The sequence below is a fragment of the Desmodus rotundus genome, chromosome 10 (assembly GCF_022682495.2).
Source record: "Desmodus rotundus isolate HL8 chromosome 10, HLdesRot8A.1, whole genome shotgun sequence".
In the NCBI taxonomy this organism is placed as follows: domain Eukaryota; kingdom Metazoa; phylum Chordata; class Mammalia; order Chiroptera; family Phyllostomidae; genus Desmodus; species Desmodus rotundus.
Window position 1 is genome coordinate 12630485 of NC_071396.1, and position 20606 is coordinate 12651090.

The 20606-nt window shown below is 46.1% G+C and overlaps 1 protein-coding gene across 1 annotated transcript in view; it reads left to right on the top strand.

The window, feature by feature from the left end:
• The first annotated feature begins 270 nt into the window (after window positions 1–270).
• The window catches only part of SMYD3 (SET and MYND domain containing 3), a 459771-nt gene continuing 439435 nt past the window's right edge, over window positions 271–20606 (top strand). The window contains exon 1 of the mRNA XM_024575953.3: window positions 271–525. Within this exon, the coding sequence (XP_024431721.2) occupies window positions 362–525 (164 nt within the window). The 5' untranslated portion in view covers window positions 271–361. The remainder of the gene's footprint in view (window positions 526–20606) is intronic.

The following is a 20606-nucleotide window of genomic DNA, read 5'->3' on the forward strand; positions in this document are numbered from 1 at the left end:
AAATACCAAGAATTGTTTGATTTTGGTGAAAAGTATAAAGGCGTTCATCGCGTTGTTTTCTCAACTTTTAGTCTGCAATAAAACTGTCATAAGAAAATACTGGAGCGGGAAAACTATCGCCTCTTCTCGCAGAGTTGCCGGGGACTCCAGCGGCCCCGCGAGTCGGACCGGAGCGCCTGAGTCCCGCTCACTCCGCGGCTGCCCGCTCGCTTCGGGACGCCGTCTGCGCATGCTCAGAGGCCCCTCCCGCCCCGCCCCTCGGCCTACGTGTGCGCGCAGGGCGCAGGCGCGCGGCTCCCGGCAGCCCGCGAGGAACCAGCAGCGGGACGCGGCTGCGGTCCGAGGTGAAGAGTGCGGCAGGATGGAGCCGCTGAAGGTGGAAAAGTTCAGCACCACCGACAGGGGAAACGGGCTCCGCGCTCTGGCACCGCTGCGCCCTGGGGAGCTGCTCTTCCGCTCCGATCCCCTGGCGTACACGGTGTGCAAGGGGAGTCGCGGAGTCGTCTGCGACCGCTGCCTCCTCGGGTACGTACGGAGCGCCCTCGCCCACCTGAATCCCATCGGTGGTGTCCGCGGTACAGCTGGCCGCGCGACTCCACCTGGCCGTGGCTGCACCGGAGCTCGTCGGTGCTGCGGAGGAGTCCAGCCCCGCGCTCCTCTGGTGCGGGTCGTGGGGACGCGTCGCGGCTGAGGGACTCCGCCAGGCCACCCCCTGGGCTGCCGGGCGGGGGCGAGGGTGTTGGGGCCAACCCAGGCACGGTCCCTGCAGGGTGGAGCTGGAGCTGCTAACACCCACAGCCCTTGGGCTGCTGTAGGAATTGGGGGGAGCCAGTGAGACAGACTTAAGGGGAAGCTTTGGGCCGGGGATAAACGCGCTGGGGAACAAAAGTCCGTGCCTTGTGCGGCGTGCTTAATTAGTGTGGCCGTGGAAATCATAATTGGCGGGGGATGGTGTAAATCAGGCTCCCAGCTGATGCTCGGCTGGGAGAGGACCTGGCTTGCAGGAGGCGGAAGAATCTTGTATTTAGGGGACACTTTCTGTGGTTTGCCTGAAGATGAACTGGACATTCTTAAGACTCGTTAAGGAGTAAATAAACGAGAGACGTAGGTAATTTCAGTGTATGCAAAGTGCTGAAATAGACAGGCAACACTGTGCCGTGGGAGCCTAGGTTACTGAGTTCCGGGGTGTGCTTTGCGTGTAAAGGCTGTGCAGGGAAGGCTAACCTAGATGTGAGAATTCATGCGAAAGTGTTTTATAAGCCTGGAAGCCCTGAGCCAATGAAAAATGTTATGTGAAAGCGATTTATAGAAATATGTAATATATATGCACAGTCATAGGAATTATGTTCAAGCAACAAATATTATTGAGCTCCTATTACATCCTTAGGAGAAGAGCTCCGTTTGAGATGGGCTGGATGATTTTTTTTTTTTCTTTTTCCCATCACTGCTCTTCCAGACCCCATTAGCCTGGGATTTGGGTGAGTGGAGGTGAGGAGGTAAGTGCAAAGCTCAGATCAGTAGCTGGACCATTAATCTTACTATGCCCTTATTGGATTCATAATTGAGGAATTTACTTATTTTTTTTGTATTTTAAAGTTACCAAATAGTAATTGTATCTCGTGTTTCCTGAAGTAACCATAACAGCAACAACAGCAAAAATCTGTTGAGAGAATACTTTGAAATGTTTGTAAACTGTGCGGTTGAAAGCCATCGATTCCTTTCAAGACTTGACTTTTCCCTGAATCCCGACATTGGCAGTTGTAGGTCTTTGATTATCACTCAAGAAATTAGAGAAAGCTGCGGTCTTCATTCTCGTCAATCCTTTGGGGCTGTGTCTGCAGTTTGAATGTAGTCGAAGGCAGAGAACTGGCTGTTTCCTATGGTATTAATTGATGGAGAAGATGTGGATCATCTTGCAATGAAACCAGACTGCCAAGTTATTTAGTAATGGGAATAGAAAAAGTTTGGAATGAAGACTTGATGACAAATTACTCCATGAATTGTCAGAGCTGGACTCGAATCATAGGACGTGGAATTATCCATTTTCCAAAACTGACTGCACACATCCAGCTGTTTGTGGGTGGTATCTTTCTTGATTTACCATATTTTTTCATCACTGCTGTCTATTGCTCATTTTTCTTATTAGCAAGAACTGTAATGAGATAAGCAAAGAACAAAAAAAAGCACTTCATGGAAGAATACAGAAGAGTTCTCCACATTGCTTTAAAGTCAAGTCTGGAGGAGGCGCAGCTCTGAAAATGGGCAGGAACCAAGTTCCACAGTCAGAATGGTGCTTTGGAAGTACTTGGGTTGGGACCTGTGAGTATGTCATTTTTGATGCTGTCTGGAAAGACTGGGTTCTGCAGCCTGTGTCACCAACACTATGACACTAGATGCTGCCACTGCGTCTCTTGCTGCCACTTCCTCTGCAGCGGCGGCTGGGGACACTAGTTACTGCTTTCTCCACCTGGCTTCTTTGTGATACTAGCTTCTGATTCAGGGTCCTCAGTGGGTGCTTTGTGTAGGTTGAGCTTAGGGTCACTGCCTGTACCCTAGCTGCAAGGGAAGGTGAGTGTTTGGCCTTTTTGGCTTTTAAGAAAGGAGAGGATCTACTTCCCACCGATACTCACATGGTGGAAAGACCATCAAACATATAGGAAAGGGGATATAAGTAAATGCCAAGCATCCAAAGCAAACTGAAGCAAGTAAATGGATTTTTTATACTGACTAACAAATGCTTGTTTATTAGTACTTTACACAAAAACTATATTTGCACTTTTGGATTGGCAGGCTACAATTTACTTGCTCTGTGGCAGTAGGTGTTCTGTTGAACAGTTCATCTTCAGTGGTTGGGTTTCTGAAGTGCCCAGCTGGGAATCACTGCAGCCCTCAAATCATGTTAGAGAAATCAAACTTCAATGCGTTGTTTCCTGCAGTTTTCTACCATTTCTGAAAGTCTGTTATTATGGGGTACAGTTTCTGCTGTTACTCGTCACCTTGTAAGTAAAATTTGCTTCTTTAGCCATCATCAGTTTTGAACTTCTTGAGAGCAGAGATTGCATCTTGAAATTTTTATAGCCCCCATGCCGGGCACATGGTACACTCAGTCTGTATTACGAACGTCTGGCCGATTTGTCCTCTAGCTGTCCTTGCCCTTCTACTGCCTTTCTTTTGAATCAAGAAACGGAATGACGATGTGAGTTTGTAACAGTTTACAACAGTCCCATGGTGGGGGAGAAGGGAGATCCAGGTAAAGAATATGAAAGAACAGATATTTGTTACAATTACTTCGTTAGTCTCCAGAGGATTTATTGCTGTGTGAATCTGCCTGGTTTCCTTGGGCCTTGGGGTGTTTTGATTTGTGCTTTAGTTCTCACATGTATTTATTTATGTACTTGTTTTTACGTTTTTATTGAATTTATTGAGGTGAGGTTAGTTAATAAAATTGAATGGGTTTCAGGTGCACAGTTGTGTAATACATCATCTTGTATTGTGTGTTCACCACCGTAAGTCAAGTCTCCTTCCATCTCCATTTATCCGTCCTATACCTTCTACGTCCCCCAACCCTCTTCCCCTCTGGTCATCACCGTGCTGGTGTCTGTCGGTCTTGCATGTTTATTTTTATTAAAGAGAAACTTGAACCTGCCTCATGGCTTTTCTTGCCTTTTCTCCCCCCTGTCATTAAGGACTGGCTTCTTGTTTTCCATGTGGTTGGAAAAGAAAATGAATTATGTAAATTGGAGAAAGATTAAATGATAATTAAATCATTACCTGAAATAATTTATATTATCCTTTTTCTGCTGTTGCACATGTTTTTAATTTGAAGAAGCTCAAAACATTGACAGAGGGGTTATTTGGGTTTCCTGTTTGTTTTGGCAAATGTAACCCATAAGCTTCCATTGTAAGGTCCCCTGTCCCCGCTCAGGGGTATTCTTTTATCCCCACTCAGGGAGGGAGGGAGGAACCCCAGACTAGCTGGGCACACAGGAAGCTCTGTCGAAGTCGCGAAGGGGTAATATTTTGGGGGAATTACTAAGGCACTGTATGATTGTTTTCGGTTTTCTAAACTTCCAAATTGCCTGCAGTTTCCATATCAAGAGCTTCCTCTGAAAACTCTAATGATAGTTTCTTCCGTAGGATAGAGAGGATATTTCTTCTGTCATTAAGGCCGAATCAAGGCTTGGTGCCTCCCAGGAGCAAGGAGGGTGAACGGGGAGTGGAGAGTCCATCTTTTTCAGCTCTGGTGGGTTGTGGGGAGAACGGGGAACCGACGTAGGGAAAACAGACTGTGAGAAATATATGTTCTGACCTACTCTGTCTGGCCAAAGTTCTGGGGTTGAGGTGAGCGCGTTTAATGGTTTGAGGGGACAGAAAAAGTAGAAGGTCTTTGACTCTGCTCCTTATTTGGAATCTTGAGAGGAGAGAGCCGTGTCGGCTGGCGCTGTGCCTGCTCTGGGGGTGAGAGCACAGCAGTGGAAGAGGGAAGTGGAAGGGTGGGTGAACCCCTGGTAGCAGGGCATTCTGAAATGCTTCATACCACGGTGAGGGGTGCGGAGGAGCTAGAGGCCTGTTGGATCAGCAGCAGGCGTCACGATTGTGTGACTCTAGACTGAAGGTGAGGACCATGGATGCCAGAGATGGGAGCCACCGTGACATCCTGAGAGGGATGGGATGACAGCAGTCCAGCCAGGGGACCTAATCACCTCCTCGCAGCAGAGACCAGTGTGGACCCACAGGGACACCAAGATCCAGGGTTCTCCTCCCACCTTAAGAATGTCCCATAAGTCCCGTATGGAGAAAAATTTACCTGAAAGCCAGTATTTGTGCCAGTTCTGGTAAAGAGTTAAACTTGCATGTCTGAATATTAACCGGAAGAGACTGATATGTTATTTGGAAAATTTTAAGTTTGTGACTGTTTACTAGGGTGAGTATTCATGATGAAGATTAGCTTAATTGTAGAAAACCAGCACCACGCTCACGAGACAGGTGAGATCAGTTACAGAATATAAGCAGCTACCTTTGAGTTACAGCGTGGGTGGAGGTGACCAGGCAACGTAGGGGGAAAAAGCACTGGTGAGATGCTGTAATCCATCTTGGCCAAGGACTGAGCCTGGGTGGAGGCAGGAGGGAACACCTACTGGGGCGAGAAGGAGAGGTGCCAGAGGAGGCAACGGCAGTGCTTGAAAGGTTTGGGGACACTTGGGAAGTGGTTGCTGAGTGACTCAGGCTTAGGGAAGAGAAGGTTTGAAGTATGCTAGGAGAGAAGAGGACTCGCCTAGTGCAATGTGGTAGGATTGCTGGGAAGCGCTGAGGGTCCACTTAAGGGTGGTGAGGCAGAAGCCTGAGCCTGAAGACTCGCTGAGAAGAGTTGTGTTCGTTCATTTAAAGTGACAGCAGGTAGCACACTAGTGCTCTATTCTCTCCCAGTGGCAGCCGCTGGACTGTGAGAATTGGGGTTACCAGGTTAGTGCCGTGGATAGAGAAGGCGAGAAGGAAGTTGAAATTGTAGGCTAGGGAGGGTGTAATCACGGACCATGATTTCTTAGCTGGGACTGAGGTTATGAGGAAGGTGATGGTGTGTAAAAGTGGTAGAATCAGTGGCTTAGAGGACCTGGTGCTGTCATCGAAGAAGCGATGGGGTGACTGAGAATGGGGGGAGCTGACATATATTTACTGTAGAAGTAGTGTCTGTGCTGGCACAACAGGGTCCGGGGTATGACAGCAGCTGAGGTGGGAATGAGAAAGACGGCTGAAATGATCAGGAAACTGAGGGGCTTAGGTGTTGGATGACTTTTCTAAGTAAGTGAAGTTACCAAGAATGTTAGGTGTTGGAGTGGATTGTTTCAACCAAGGCAGAATTCTCACGTGCCTGCCTAACCCAGGGTTTAAGGGCTAGGTAGAAAGAGCCACGTGGGGACAGGGAGGCGCTTACCTCTGCTCAAATAATAGATAAAGAGCATTCTTCGGGTTTCCAGTTGATTTTGTGAAGTATGTGAGCACCGGCTGCAAACGAACCGCTGCTGTGTTACAGATTCTTCTTGAGGTGGGAGCAACTGAAGGTGGAGGGGCGAGGAAAGTCCTCCCAAAGGCTGGGACCTTGAGGGTTGGCTTGAAGTCAGGATTTGCAGATTCTTGGGCAACGGCTAAGGACTCGGAATAACATTAAGAGGAAGGGTGGATTAGATGGTGGCTTGGGAAAGGGCTCTATGGATATGACTCCCATTTTTCTCTTTAAGTGGGAGTTGTAATCCCTGTTTCTTTTGCTGCTTCCTTTTCTTCTGCAAAGAGGTTGGGGAAGGGCTGTATGGCAGAGACCTGAGCCTGGGAACATTTGGCGAATGCCACAGCAGAGGACGTTCCTAATCAGAGAGGACCACCTGCTTTGTGTGAATAGCAGTAAGTTGTTGTTCTTCAGAAACCTGGTGCTTGCTCAGAGGGCTCAAGAACGGAGCCACCCGGGGACAGGGATGGAGGCTGGTGCCTGGAACTCAGCAGCACAGATGCCCTCCACCTTGGCCGTGTGGCATATGCTGGTCCAGAGCGCCCCGTGTGCCACCCGTGGTAAGGCACCCGAGTTCCCCGAATGCAGGCATGCCTTTGGGACCCACAGCCAATGGCTGTCTGGGTTTAAGTTTAGACTCATTCGTAATAGAGGGATCATTGACTTGTCCTCATGGGAACGCTCATTTTTCTCCTGCACTTGGGTTTGTCTTCTCTGCCTGTTACTACCCCCTGTGAGACCTCCTGAAAATCTTCTAGAGAGCTGGGGTGTCCCTCACAGGGCTGCCTCTGACCTTCCCACAGGAGAATTGAAGCAAAGGGCTAGTGCCTGTGGTTTGCCTGCTCTTAACAGACACCGTCGTCGTTGGAGGCGTAGTGATTAACCTGGAATGTCGAGGGGAAGTACGGGAGCCTCTTCTCATTTACTTGTTACCACGAAGAGTGACGACTGAATAGTATCATCAATAGCTAATAGCGACTGTCATTTACTCAGCAATGCCAGGCCTGATTTTAAGTGCCTTCCCTTGTGTACTACTGCACTTAATTCTTATAAAAAAACAACCCTAAAAAAGCGTGTGTTGAGTTCCTTGTAAGCGCCGACGTGGGCCGCAGAGCATCGCACGCTTCTGTAGGAGCCAGACTGGTGCTGCTCCTTTGGAGGGCGGTGGGTCCGTCCCTTCCAGAATCGAGCGCTGTGCTTTCTGGATTCTACTTTTGGGATTCCGATGGAAATACAAATGACAGTGGATGCACAGGGATACTTAGCATAGCCTTTTGGTAATTAAAAAAGGGGCGAATTGTAACGCCCACTGAAAGGGGAGACTTGTTAAATTATGGTGCAGCCGTATTTCAGGATACCTGGCTGTTAAGGCTGAAGGGGATCTGCTGGTACAGGTGTGAATGGATGGCCACACCCCCTGCTGGGTGAATGAAGTTGTAGAACAATGTGTGTATTTTAAATGAAACCTTGTGTGCTTATTGATGTACTCGTGTGTATAGAAATGGTCTGGAAGCACATCCCCGAGTTCTGATGTGATTATTTCTGGAGGATGGGATTTGGAGGAGGGAAGCTATCCCTTTGTACTTTATATTTTGGATTTCTCCCCAACCAAGCTTGTATCATTTCTTTGTACTTACAGATTTTAATAAACTTTGAGAAAGTCTTTCTTAGGTTTTGTTTCATTTGGAATTTATAAAGGGGTGTGTGCTGCTGGGGATGGAGGTAGCTGTGAAACGCTTGCCAGGTTATGCCTGCCTTTCTTTGACCTGGCATCTGATTCGATCCAGTGCTAACCTCTGGGTGGAAGGTGAGCCAGTTCACTGGCTGGCCATTGGCTGTAGAATTTGGGGAGAGAGCGCTAGAACTCTTGTCGATGGACCCCATAATTTTCCTGCTCTGCCTTGGCTCTCGCCTGGTTACTCAACTTTTTCTTGGTATTTCTGAGATAACCAGAGTGTTCATTAGTAACCTTACTCATTTTCCTCCCAATAGTGGGCGCACGAGAGGGCTACGTCTCAGCCTCCTGGCAGTTGGATTGGGGCCCTGCGACTCAGTTTTGGTTGGTGGAGTGTGGGCTGGAGGTTATGAAGTTATCCAAGCCATTTCTGCACCTACCACCAAATAACCCACGCTGTCTTCCCTGCTCTCTCTCACCTTGCTTCAATGCCTGTGGAGGCCGTGAGTTGAGATGGAGAAGCAAGATGGCATGATTCTCAGCGTGGAGGCCAGCTGCTCTGGAGAGTCACCTTACATGCATCGGATTGGGTGGGAGCTAGAAACAAACCTCTGTTGAGTCACTCAGAGCAGCTCTTCTTGAACTTTAATGTGCATGTAAGTCACCTGAAGATCTCACTCAAGTGTAGGTTCTGACTTAGTAAGGTTTGGTTGGGCGTGACGTTGCGCATTTTTTACAAGCTCCTGGGTGATGCTACTGCTGCTGGTCTGCGGGCCAGACATGAGTAGCCGAGTAGCCGAGACTTAGCAGGGTTAAGAGAAGTGACGTAGCCTACTGTAAGTACTCAGGACGCACCTGCCAAATGGACAGCACAGCATTCTGAAACAGCACCGGACGTGCTGGGAAGGAACTAGGGACTACGCATACATAACCCGCTGTTGAAATGCTTCCTAAGTACACATCTCTATTACCGTGTGATGGACTGGAATTTAGTTTCCATTCTATGTGTGGAGAATATTATATGAAATTAGAACCCAGAGTTATTTTAAGGTCATTTTGAACATTTACTGTTAGGCTTACCATCATTTTGGTGTTTGAAATACAATGGACCCTTAAACAGTACAGGTGGAACTGTGTGGGCCCACTTATATGCAGATTTTTAAATAAATATGTACAGTACTGTACATGTATTTTCTCTTCCTTATGATTTTCTTAACAGCATTTTCTTTTTTCTAGCTTACTTTTTGTAATAAGAATATAGTATGTAATGCATATAACATATAAAGTATGTGTTAATCAACTGTTCATAATATCAGTAAGGCTATTAGTACTTAAGTTTTTGGGCAGTCAAAAGTTATGTGTGGATTTTCGACTGTGTGGGGTGTTGGTGCACCTAACCCCCGCTTTGTTCAAGGGGCAACTATACTTATGTATTTCTCTGGCTACCTTGATTGGAAAAGGAATTTAACCTCTTCCTACCACAGTTTTTAAAAATTTTAAAACTTTTATTTGGAAATAACTTCAAATTTACAGAAAAGTTGCAAGAATGAGACTAGTACAGAAAATTTGCACACTTTACCCAGATTAAACTATTAACACTTCACCTCATTTGCTTTATCATTCGCACCTTCCTCCCTGGGCCCTCATTGCCCTGAGGACGTGAGTTCCACGTGCCTTGTCCCGTGCCCCTCCGTACTTTGGTGAGCCCACCCGAAGACTAGGGAGTCACACGTGTCAGCCACAGTAAGTGTAACGTTCGTGCAGCACTTCACTCTCTGTACTTCAGTTTCATCGAACGGCCCAATAATGCGCTTTGTAGCATAGATCTTTCCTTTAGTTACAGGGTCCAGTCGAGGGTCAAGTATATCATTGGTCTTTCCAAATCTAGAACATTTCCATAAATATTTTTTTTGTCATGTTTAACAGTGACAGTTTTTCCTTTTTAGAAAGTAGGACATTTCTTATTGTGAGCTTACATTTTCTCATGGTTGGATTCAGGTTATGCAGTCTCAGCTGGGATGCTGCATGGGTGACGCACCCTCAGGGGGATGCTGCGTGGGTGATGTACCCTCAGGGTGTCACACCTGGCAGCTCAAGGTATCCAGCTGCTTTTCATAGTTGGTGTTGATTGTGATCACCTAGTGAGCTGTTGTCCCAGTTGTTCTTCTCTGCTCTATTTCCCCTCCCCCCAGCTGGTAGTAGGTGGGGAAACATTTTCCCACTTTGGAAATACTCTGCTCATTAAGATTTTCTTCTGGATTTAGCGTCCATGGATGATTCCTTCTTGACTGTGTAATGGTTGCAAACTGTTGATTTTCCCAACTGTAGACTCCCCACACTCACCATGTGGTGTTCAGCTCAGCATTTTGCTATAAACGAGAGCCTGTCCTTCTCCCTCATCATTTATCTATTATTAGTATGGACTCATGAATTTCCATTTTTCAGTTGTTCATTATTAATTATGTCCCTGCTTATTTTGGTACTCAAATTGTCCCAGATGATTTTGTCTTGTTTTTAGGTACGAAACCTTTCAAGGTTGTTTCTGTGTCCTTGTGATATGCCCCCATCTTTTTTTTAAAAACTCCCTTTATGGTATAGTGGATGTTCCAGGCTTATCCTAAACCTGTCCTGTCCCAACTCTGCAAGCAGTGTTGTTTTTAAAGATTTTATTTATTTTTAGAGGGGAAGGGAAGGAGAAAGGAAGAGAGACATCCATCCCTCTCTCTCTCTCACACTTTTTCTCACATGCCCCCAAATGGGGACCTGGCCTGCAACCCAGGCGTGTTCCCCGACTGGGAATCAGACTGGTGACCTTTTGGGCTCACAGGCTGGTGCTCAGTCTGCTAAACCACACCAGCCAGGGCAAGGAATCGGTGTTTCTTTGCAGATTCCTGGTTCCCTTAGTGAGGAGTGGTGTTAGCGCCCGAGATCTGAGCACTAAGTATGCTCATTGCTGCTAGGATGTCTTTGCCCTTCGACCCTTTTAACAAAGTTACAGAGTATGCAGGTACATGCACACATGCGTACGTATACGTGGACATACACGTAATTTCCAAGTCACGAGTTCTCACCAATACTTTCAAGGCAGATTTGTCTCCTCCGTGTTCTTTCTTGCCTGCCCCGATTTCATAATTGCCTGTCATAACTTCTGCCTCGGGGAGAACCCGGGCCCTCAACAGCATCAACCCATGTACTCATTTGTTCAGCCCTGTGTGTTACTGAAACTGTTTCAGACTTGCTTTGCCCACATGATTACAAAGAAAAACCCTGGTTGAAACAGTACAGAATTTGCCTGCAGTTTCCCCCGGTCTCTCTACCCCCGCCAAAGACAGAGCAGGTAGGTCAGTGCTGTGCTCATTTTGTATTCTCTCTCTTGTTCCCCTTCAGTGTGTTTATTGGTATTCGTTAGAAGTGCAGCTGAGTTCGTTTCCCTTTGCGTTCAGTTTTAGACTTTTCTCCTCCGCCCTTTTTGATTTAATCTTATATTTTGAACGTGCTTCTCAAACTCAAAACTGTAAAAAAAGATAGAAGTGTCAGCAGCCTCTCCCATGTCCATGGTGTCCCCATCCCCACTCCTTGTAGGTGACCGAATTAATTCTTTCCTGGTGTATCTTCGCTCTTTTTTTTCTTCTGTGAAGATAATCAAATACGTATACATGTGTATTTTTATATTCCCTTCACAGACAAAAGGCAGCGTATTGTATTTGCTTTTTTGCACTTGAATTTTTCACTTACAATACCTACCAGAAATCACTACATAGCAGTTTATAGAGATCTTTCTGATTTTTAATAACCTCATAATACTCTATTTTTGTTTACGTGTACCATAGTTTCTGATTTCCTATGCTTGGGCACTTAGGTAATATCCAGTATTTTACAATTTTGAATAATGCTTTAATAAATTACCTTGCACTGTATGGCTTCTCCCCCCTCCCCCTTGCACTGTATGGCCCCTCCCTCCCCGTGTTGTTGCAGGTGTATCTTCAGGGCAGATTCCAAGAGGTGGGAGGCTGACCGAAGCGTGAATACCTGTGTGGGACCAGCAGTGTATACGGTGCCTGTTCCCCTCAGCGTGGCGGACTGAGCACGTGACCAGCCTTGTGAATTCTTGCTGGTCTGATGGGGGAGAGGTGGTATGTTGTCCCAGTTTTACTTTGCATTTAAATTGCATCATGAGTCAAGTTTAACGCCTTTATGTATGTTTAAAGCTCATATTCATATGTTTTTGTTAATTATCTGTATGTACCTTTTGCCCGTTTTTTTTACTATAAGATTTTTGGCTTTTTCCCTTCAAATTTGAAACATTTTGTTGTATCGTAGAGGTAGTAGCTGTTTATCTTTGATAAACACTGACGATATTTTCTCCCAGGTTGTCTTTTAACTTTGCTCAGGACGGGGTGCTTCACCCACGTGTCCTTCTAGAACATGTGTTCTTTAAATCTTCGCATCTCACACTCCGATTGACTTAGAGTTTATTCCACGTCTACAGCATAGGGAGTGCACCGGACTGTATCTTTCTCCAGGTGGCTGTCTGGTTGTCCCATTACCGTTCATTTAAAAGCTGTATCCCCCTTAGTTGCTTCAGTGATCATTCCAGATACACACCCGTCGGCTCTCACTCTGGACTCGCTACTCCATTCCATTGCTCTGTCCGTTTCTGCCCCAGACCTCATGTTTCAGTTGTAGAGAACTGCAGGAAAGTTAATTTGTAGCCATACTCGTAGCTCATCTTCAAATACATGGTTTTGTTTCTTTTTCCATTTTTATGCCTCTAAGTGTTCAATTTCTAGGCTAATCACTTTGAGAAATACCCCCGGACAGCGTTAAATAGTAGTGGAGATAGTGGGCATTCTTGTCTTGTTCCTGGCCTCTAGGTTTTCCTTATTAAGATGCTGTTTTAGGACTGAGGTACATATATTTTATCACTTTAAGGAAGTGTCCCTCCATTTCTATGTTCTCAAGAGTTTAAATTAATAACAGGTGTTGAGTTCTGCAGAAGGCATTTTCATCATCTGTGTAGAGTGATACGATGTTTTCCCTCTAGACTTAACTAAAATTCCACCATAAATTTACTTAAGGGGGACTGTAGAACCAAGTTGATATAAATTTCCTTGTATTTCAGGTTTGTTGGCTTAGGTAAAGAGCATCATTAAAATAAATCTGTGCTTCAATGTAGTGAAATTTTCATCAGTGGGCTTGAATCAGTTAGGGCTCGATCAGGGAGGTGGAATCATTGCGTGACAAAGGGCAAGGGTGTTAGAGATTAGACCTTGCATATTTGGGCTTTGGTAGAGGTGCTGTTGACTCTGGGAGTGCGGTCGGCCTATAGGCCTCTCTGCTGAGGGATGCCAGAAAGGTCATCTGGATGTCAGGTGGGGGAAGCAAGACCAGGTTGGCATCCGCTTGGAACTAACAAGGACAACTCGGAACCTGCGTCTGTCCCGCCTTCCCTTTCCATGACACTGACGATTTGAAGGAATTGCTTGTGCCCTTTGCCACAGAACTGTCTGTGACTTGGGAGGAGGTTGGGGAAGAGATACTGTGGGAGCTGTGGCGGAGTGGAGGTGCAGCCGCAGATGGCAGTGATGGTGTTCACAGGCTGTGGCAGTGCCCAGCCCCCCGCACACACCTTCGGACACAGTGGTAGTTGCTTCACTTCTGCCTTGCGATCTCACCCACGACTCTTGTGTCTACCTGAACCTGGAGTCACACGGTGAGGGGATTTGGGGGAATGCACGTCCAGCGCATGTGTTGACACACTCCAGAAGCCACCACAGTTCATCTCTTGTCAGCTGTGCACACCTCACCTAACCCCCCGGAAACGCAGACTGGGTTTAGGTGGGCACAGGCCGTTCCAGGGGCTCTGACTCCGGCTTTTTTACGCTCACAGCCGTTGCTTTGTGGGGGAGGAGACAGGGCAGGGGATTCTGACAGTTGCTGAGGATGTCCATTCCAACTGTGTGTTCTGGAACTGGAGAAGAGACCCTCCAGGTGGATTTGGGGGCCTACTCTGCATTGTATGGTGGCCCTAAAGAATCTGAGCCCCAAACCCATTATCTCCCGAATTCCATAAGCTATTTCTGAGAGTCGGAACGCATGCGATTTGGGTCTTCAAGAATTAACCGTAGTTCTGTGCCAATGTCCAATAATCCTCCCAAAGTTTGGTTATGTCTTCTTCTCCAGTGCCAAGACATTTTTGTAAAAAAAAAAGACCTCTTTTTGGAAAGCCCAGGAGGGAGATTCAGAGTATCCATATTTGGCTCTGTGGTAGAGTTTTCCTCAGGGGACCTGACCTTAGATTAGGTCTGTGAAGTGGCCCAAATCCGAGAATTGGTGGAGGGTCTACAACTCTTTATGCTTTTGGTGATTTAAGTCGTACTTCTGTTTCCCAGGCCTAGAGCTTTCCCACTAATATTAATCAAGTAAGACTTTAGTAGATTGCTCATCTGTTTCGGTTCTAGGCACACTGTGATTCACTAGCCAACATCAAAGATCTCTGCATGTTTTCCGGTTACTGCCTTGGCTGCCATCACGGTGCCCACTCCCACCTTGTCTTTGGTGATCAGGTGCTCCCACTGCGCTGGTCCCTGCCGCCCTGGGATTCCGCCATCCCCCACCAAACTCAGGAGCCAGCGTGATGGCAGGAGTTAGGACTTCTATTTCTGGTCCTTGGCGCATGGCCACCACAGGATCCTTTGGGGAGGCCGGGGCTCCTCGCAGGAGTGTGTTTCTCGTTGCTTGGTGAACGGGACATTTTCTGGATCTTCCCAGGGGCCTGGTTAAGGGGTGGCTTAAGTAGTCTTAGAAAAAAGTCACTCTGTGTTCTCTTCTCGTTAATCCATCAAATATCTTCCTCCTCAGCACAGCAAAGAGGCTCTCACATTTCAGCTTCGTTTAGTGTTGGTCACTTTTAAGTCCGGTTTTCAGTCAACCAACCAGGCTGTGTTACAGCTGTTCCCAGCTCCTTGAGCCAAGCTGTTGAATCCGCAGTCTGCTCAGCACCTACATCAACAAATTGAGCTTCGTCCAGCATTATCCTCCCCCCTCATCCAGCGTTCCAGCACTTTCAGTATCCTTTCCCATACATGTTCCGCAAGTTTTGGGGCTAGAAAGGGGGCAGAATCTTGCAGTTCTTTCTGTGTATACTGCACCTCCTCAGGGGTTTACCCTTTGGGGCCTGCCAGACCTTGAGTCTGGTCATAGATCTGGAAACACGGAGAGGTGGCGAGGGCTGTGGTGGGTCAGTGGTCCCCGGCGAGGCACCTGTAACAGGTGGGAGGCCGTTTCAGGCTCCTCAGGCAGAGGGGGACCTGCCCCTGCAGAGTGCTTTCACTGGTAGAGGCCAGTCATCAGAATTTAGAAGTTCAAGGCTTCCAGTTTCATGGGTATGTGCCCTCCTGTTTGCATCTGTTATTTGGGGTTCTTCTTCCTACCAGTTAGTTTGCTAATTTTATGTAATGGCTAAACATGTAGTTTGGAAATTCAGTTGACATTGTCATTTAGTTCTTGCTACTCCAAGTGTGGTCTGTGAGTCAGCAGCATCCTTGTCAGCTGGGGGCTTGCTAGCAATGCAGACTTACTGAGTCAGCATAAAACTTTCTGTAGATGATGTCAGGATATCTGCAGAATTTGTATTTATTTATGTTAAACTAATTTCTGTAAGTACTTCCAAGCTTAAAGTTCTCAGCAGCCCAGTTATTTTATAAATATTTCCCTTGAGATCTTTTGGGGAGCCTATGATTTGATTTTACATTTCATTCTGTACATGCTGCATTTAAAACTTTTGCAGATCAGGTTTTACAGGATTTCTCATTTCCTTTTGGGAGTTTCCCATCGTCTTAATTGGACATGGTGCTCCCTCTGGTGGTCAATGTGGTGAAAAGCATGCAAGCATTTTTCAGAATGGTGACTTGGTTTTCAGCTATCAAAACTTAGTATCTCTGTGTGAACCTCCTTTCCAAAGTGTCCTCAACCTCTGACATTTATCGTAACTTTTGTTTTCAAGTCTATAAAAGATGCAAACAAGTCCAGTTTTGTCATCAATATCTCCAAAGCTCACCATCATGAAAGAGCATGGGTCGGATTGCTGTCAGTGCCTTACTAATAACGACCATGTTGTTGCATTAGGAGTCAACACTCGTGTCTGAGGCCGGTGGTCACATCTGAATCCGCGATGAGCTAGGGGGAGAGCTCAGCCTGTTAAACTACTTACAATGGGATTTATTACTGTAAAAGATTTTGTGCAAACGATTTAATCCCCCTAGTTTTTGCCGTAATAATTACATGGTAGGGAGAAAATAATCAGTGTGACTGTGGGGTAATCTTACTATGTATCTCATTCTAATAATAGCGCTCAAATGGTTGCTTTCCAGAGACGCAGTTATATTCCTGAACAGACACATGTAACCCATGTGATAAAACACCTTAGACGTTTGATTTTTAAATAAAAATGGACAAGTAAGGCGATTATTATTATTTTACTTGTTCACTTATAGTAAAATCAGGAAAGTTTCCTTTTTAAAGCTAACTTGTGTCGCCCTGGCTGGTGTAGCTCAGTGGATTGAGCACAGGCTGCAAACCAAAGGGTCACCGGTTCAATTCCCAGTCAGGGCACATGCCTGGGTTGCAGGCCAGGTCCCCAGTAGGGGGCATGTGAGAGGCAACCACACATTTATGTTCCTCTCCCTCTCTTTCTCCTTCCCTTTCACTTCCTCTATAAATAAATAAAATCTTAAAAAAAAAAAAAGCTAACTTGTTGCCAGTTTACTGTTTTGCACATGACTTATTCATGTTTAATTTTAAACATCTAAGACATTTAAAATTTGATGTTAATACCTACTTTTAATTCATTACTTTGGTTGAGAATCATAATGTCAGAAGGTCCTCTGTTGTTGTTAGCCTTTCAGGCAAAAATAAAAAGAGAAACCACACAAGAGGGAGAAGATAGGTCGATACATGGACGGATAAAACTTCGTAGAAGCGAGAAGACATCTGTACATCAAGAGCTGTTTGTGGAGGAGGCATGAAATGCAGGAAAACGTTGTAACATAGGGGCACACACCCTTCGTCTGTAAACATCATTCACAAATTAATAAGAAAAAACAATTTGCCTTCTTCCTGGGACTTTTTTCCCATTGTCTCTGCTTCAGAACGGCCCTTTAGAGAGGTTCTCCTTTGAGTCATTGGTTCTCAAGAGCGGCTGCGCATTGGGACATGTGCAGCACTGCTGCCGGTGCTGCCGGTGTAACCCGGCGATGACATCGGGGGACATGGCACACACGACACGCGAGGCTGCTGCTGGTGTAACGCAGCGCGCTGTTTCCGAGCCCACTTCTTTTTTAAGTAAAAAGGGCTCGCTAAAATAACAAAGTATGGTACGGTAAACACACAGGCCAGTGGTATGGTTGTGTAGTACCACGGTCAGATGTTATGTGCTGTAGGTAAGTTTGTGTGCTACGAGTTGATGGGACTGGCAGCGCAGGAGGATGGGTCACACCATCACCACACACACACACACGCGCACACACACACACACACACACACGAGCAATGCACTGTGGTAGGACCGCTGTGACGTCACTATGCAGCAGGAATCTCCTCTCAGCTCCATCATTATCTTATGGGATCTCGATGTGTGTGTAGTCCACCACGGGTCAAAACATCAGTTATGTGGCACACGACTGCATAGGTATGAATTGTATCTCAATAAAACTGTTACTACAAGAAAGGAGGCGGTGGCGCAAATACAGATGTGACCTCCAGGACTGTAGAAAGTTTAAAAAGGGCATCATTAATCATTCAATCTCTTCATTCCAAGCCCCATTCATTTCAAAAAAGGTAACACTGAGACTCAAAATTAAATGATTTACCCTGTTCACCTAGCCAGTGAAACCTAGGCCGAAAAAGGAACTATTAACTTACTAAAATGCCTTCTCTTGCCTCCCAACCCTGAGAAGTGACTCCTGTTAAGCGTGGTCCTCACTGGCACTAACTTCTGTTGCACAGTTGGTTACTTGGTGATCTCGCCCACACCAATGACTTCAACCAGCAGTCACACCACCCTGGTTCCAGTACACGGAGCTCGAGACCCTGCATTCGCCTCTCACCCCCCTCCCCACCCCATAACCCAGTCAGTTCCATCAAAAGGCCTCATTTTCTTTCCCAGGCCCCTGCCACCTCCTAACTCAGGCTTTCATCACTTTACAGCCGGAGTGAACTAACTGTTCTCTCACCTGGAATCCTCCCCTCCAGTCTTCCCACATCTCTCTCCAATCACAAAATCCACACCAATCAGCATTTTTGCATTAACCTTCCATAATTTTGTACATTCTACACTGCTGCTCAAAAATCTTTACAGTCTCCTCAACACGTACTAAATAAAGTTCGAATTCTTTGGCCTGACTGTCAGGGCCTTCTGTATTCCAGAATCTGTGCCAACCTTATCCCTGTAGCCTCCCACATGAACACCAGCAGACGCAGTCCAAGTGGGCTCCTGTGTCGTGTGTGCCATGTCTCCCCGATGGCATCGTTTTGCCTTGTGTCGATTTACTCTTGTGTCCTTTACTGCAGCCGCAGGCCGTGCAGGCTTGTGGCCCAGGAGCACTGGGCTGCCCACGAGGCCCGGGTGCGCGGCCGGTGGCCGGCTGGGGCGACGGTGCGCGTGAGTGCGCTCTGTGGCGTTCTCAGGACAGAAGAGCCTGATGATGACGCATGTCTCAGAACTTATCCCTGTTATTCAGTGGCACGGACTGTACCACACCATTCACCCTTTTAAAATGACAGAAAATACCAAAATTTACCATTTTATCCATTTTTAAGTGTTCAGTGGCATTGAATACATTCAAAACATTATGTGTCGCTATGACCAATGTCAGAACAGTTGAATCAACCTCAAAAGAAGCCCTGCACCTTAAGCCTCTTCTACTCTAAATAAACAGAGGAGAACATAAGGCTCAAACCCTTGCATTTGGGCTCTTTACCAACTGCCTTGCAACCAAATGAGTTCAGAGCCACCCAGAATTCACTTCCAGTTCAAATGGGCTCCTTGCCATCCTGACCCACTAGATGGCAGTGTGGGAACACTAGGTAGCAAAAGCAGCTTGGCGGAATCACCTCTATTTGCACACAATTACAACAGGCTGTACACAATCATACCTATTTGTGGTGGTAGGTGTAGTTATTATGGAGCCAGCCTCAGGGGACTGCAAATCTCCTACTGGACGGTTTTGCTAATGCAGAATATCGTCTTTACCAGCTGACCATTGTTTCCCAGGCATCCAAACCCATCTTACCATCCCATCTGGGCTCTGCGTATCCTTCGTTAAATGCAGTGACTCCTTAATTGCTTTCATTACTCTCACTATACCTGGGAATCCTGTTTGGTCTTCTTGACAGTTTTTTATTTTTTATTTTTTTTTAGCCTTTGCCTCAGTAGTTCCTCGGGTCTGTTGGGCATTACCGTGGATAGTAATTCCCAACTCCGGCTGCACGTTGGAACCTCCTGGGGAGCTGTAAAAACCCTGATACCCAGGCTGCAGGATCTGTGGAATGAGAATCTTTGGCGCTGGGACCCAGCCAGCATTATTTTTCAGTGTCTCATAGCCTACTAAGTATTTTGCCTGCCTTTGTTTCTTAAGCACTTTGTAAGAAGGAACTATCGTAACCATATCCGCTCTAAGTTCATAGTACTTTAGTCTGAGGTCATCCACTTCCAAAGTGATGTATGATTCTCGACTTTCACTAGGGCCCAATAAATATTACTTGAATTACTTAAATGTGAATATTTGTAGCAGTTCTCAGTAACAGCCTGATTAGAGTCTTTATTATTTTTTCTGAGCTCATACTTTTTCTTAGTTAACCTTGCTTCGGTCTTAATTTTACTTTCTGGCTGAATTTCCTGAACTTGACCTTTTTTATCAGAAATCTGTAGCAAGATCTTTCTTCTGTTGGTTTCAGTCAAGACATATAACTCAAGCTGGCAGATGATTATAGAAGTATGTCTTAAAATGTCCAGGCTTATTTTGAATGAAACCATTTATGTAATAACTGTATTTAATCATTAATTATTAGTCACAGATCAAATAAATTGATTCGATTATAATTTGGGGCCTGACCCTCAATGAGCAGGATTTAATGAGCAGCGCACTGTGGAAGATCGATTTGTTGAGAGGGCGGCTGGTTGCCGCGGCTGCCGTGTGCGGTAGATGGTAAAAGACGAGTAAGTGAAGCAGGTTAGACACCGAGGAGGGTTTTCTACAGCAGTCTGACACCTCGTGTAATTATTTTTCTAGCGTTCAGGGGCATATTCTATTTTATGCCCTTTTTCTTTCTGTCAGTGAACAAATTATTTGGTTATCCCTTGTTTGTTCAGAGCGGTGTTCTCCTCCATGCACGCATAGCCTGCAGCTTTCATCCGACTTCCGATGTTGTATTTTACTTTCCTACTCGAACCAGTACTTATTAAATGGTTTTCTGTGTCCCCCGGAAGCTCCGGATGCAGGAACTGGGTCTTGCAGTGTCACCAATGTATCCCAGTCCTCAAGTTTTCTTCCCTGTGGACATTAAGTCCCTCGGTATAGTTTTTGGCCACGTTTTCTTTTAGAACAGGTAGATGATTTTATTTCTTTTTGTTATCTTGGAGACTGATTGATCCTCTGCCTTCCTTTTAGGCCCTGTAGCCCTTCTACTGAACAGTGTTAAGCTCCTCTAAATCTGTTTTCCTTTCCTCAAATGTTGTATTTTGGAGAACTGCGACATTGCTTTGTCCCTAAGGCCTTGATCATTGGGGAGAATGAGGATGATGTGTGGATACCTTTGTTTGTGTGTGGGGGGGAGATAGTACTTTTTTAAAGATCAGTTTTTATTAGTACCTACTCAGTCATCTGTTTGTCTGTGTGATGTAGTGAAAGACAGCCTGGTACTGGGACAGGAA